Source organism: Oratosquilla oratoria, chromosome 11 (genome assembly GCF_046742065.1).
Source record: "Oratosquilla oratoria isolate Oo_2021 chromosome 11, ASM4674206v1, whole genome shotgun sequence".
NCBI lineage: Eukaryota > Metazoa > Arthropoda > Malacostraca > Stomatopoda > Squillidae > Oratosquilla > Oratosquilla oratoria.
Window position 1 is genome coordinate 67,382,384 of NC_134787.1, and position 2,246 is coordinate 67,384,629.

Genomic DNA, 2,246 nt, shown 5'->3' on the forward strand with positions numbered 1-2,246 from the left:
CTTGATGGAGTAGGGGCCAAGTAGAACAATGGGTGAGTGCTCTGTTGACGTAAGAACGAATGACACTTCCTTTATAAGAAGTGGACATTCTCCTTCGGTGTTCAGGCATCTTCCTTCATTTGTTTCTTTGACGTGAACTGAAGTCACGAATTTGCTATCAACTGGCTTAACAAACACGTCTAAGAAGGCTAAGGACCCATCATCATGCAGCTCGAGAGTTAAATTAAGGCAAGAGCTACTTATAAACGCGTCACGTAGATCCTGGAAATGTTTCCGGTCTCTAACCTCCACAAAAATGTCGTCCACATATCTACCGTAAGTGAAAGGACAAAGATGGGGGACAGAAAGAACTCGTTTCTCCACCAGGCCCATGTAAATGTTGGCAAAGAGGACCCCAAGTGTGGACTCCATCGCCACACCGTTCACCTGCCTATACATTTTTCCATCTGGTCCTCGGAATGGGGATTCTTTGGTGCAGGCTTCAAGTAGAAGACGCAGCAGATTTTCTGGGATGTCCAAGTGTTGATGATAGGAACGGTAGACCTCGTCTAAGATGAAGTCTATTGTCTCATCAACGGGGACCTTAGTAAAAAGGCTTTTGGCATCAAGTGATGCAATAAGGCCTGTGGGTTCTTTTCTGTGGAGTAAATCACTAAGCTCTTTAGGGGATTTGAGCAACCAGGTATTGGGAGTATAGGGAGAGGGAAGGTTGTTTAGAGTTTTTGCTAGGCTGTAAGTCCGGGTGGGAATTTGGCTGATAATAGGTCTAAGCGGATAGTTGGGTTTATGTTTTTTCGCATTGCTATAAGCATAGCCAAGACCATGGTCCCCAGAAATGCGGGAGAGGTGGATTTCCCCGGCTTTAGCGTTAACGGCATCAATTATGCCATTACACTTAGATTTCATCTTGTTGGTAGGATCCCTGGAGATTTGTTCAAATTAAGAGGCATCTCCCAAGATCATATTCATCTTTTGTAAGTACTCACACTTTGGTAGGAGAACGAACACAGCAGATATATCGGCTCTTCTTATAATAATGTCTTCGTTTTCCTGGAGTTCTCTTGCGGCTTTCTTCAGGCTGGCATCAATCAGACGACTCTTATAGGAACCCCGGGATTTACCTGATTCGGCCAACAATTCCACAGAAAGGTTGGGGGAAGTGGAGACTTTACCATCGTGTCTAGAGTGTAGATATTCCAGAGTAAAGGTTAGAGACCGGAAACATCTCCAGGATTTACGTGACGCGTTTATAAGTAGCTCTTGCCTTAATTTCACTCTCGAGCTGCATGATGATGGGTCCCTTTTAGACCGGTGTCCCTCACAAGTACAGTAGCAAATATATGCGAAAAGATTATCAGGAGCAGATGGACCAAACACTTGGAAGAAAACAAAATAATAAATCCAAAACAATTTGGTTTTACAAGTGGAAGATCGTGTACCACGAATCTAATCTCTTTTTGCTCAAGCCTAATTGAGATAATACAAGAAAGAGATGGATGGGCAGACTGCGCTTTCTTGGACTTGCAGAAAGCATTTGATAAGGTACCACACAAAAAATTAATAAGTAAAATTGAAAAAATAGGAGGAATTCAAGGCAAACTGTTGCAATGGGTGAAGGATTTCTTAACTGGGAGAAAAATGAGAGTGGTACTTAGAGACAAAAATTCGAAATGGGAAGATGTAAAAAGTGGCGTCCTACAAGGCTCTGTTTTGGCTCCTTTGATGTTTGCTATGTACATAAATGATATGGATGAAAAAGTAAATCGTTACATGAACTTTTTTACTGACGATGCCAAATTACTCAAGAGAGTGAAAACAAAAGAAGATTGCAGATCGCTACAAGATGACCTGGATAAAGTATGGAAATGGAGCCGGAAATATGAAACGAACTTCAACATCAAGAAATGTAGCATCATGGAATTTGGAAGAGGCAAAATAGAGTTTCGGGAAAATATACAATTGGAAACAAAGCAGTCAAAAATGTAAACTCAGAGAGGGACCTAGGAGTAATCATCTCAAGTGACTTGACACCTGACAAACATGTAAATAAGTTATTTGGAGAGACCTACAACCTACTAAGATCAATGAAAGTGGCCTTCGACTACATGGATGAAGAGATGGTTAAGAAAATAATTATTACATTGATAAGATCGAAATTAGAATATGCTATATCAATGTGGGCACCTAGCACAAAGAAAAACACAAGAAAATTAAAAAGGATCCAAAGAGCAGCGACAAAAATGGCA

General features: G+C 41.1%; 1 protein-coding gene across 1 annotated transcript in view; it reads right to left on the bottom strand.

The window, feature by feature from the left end:
* Window positions 1–906, bottom strand: part of LOC143030083 (uncharacterized) — a 933-nt gene extending 27 nt beyond the window's left edge. Inside the window, exon 1 of the mRNA XM_076193285.1 lies at window positions 1–906. This exon is cut by the window's left edge and continues 27 nt beyond it. Coding sequence (XP_076049400.1) covers window positions 1–906 — 906 coding nt within the window.
* Between the last annotated feature and the right edge of the window lie 1,340 nt (window positions 907–2,246).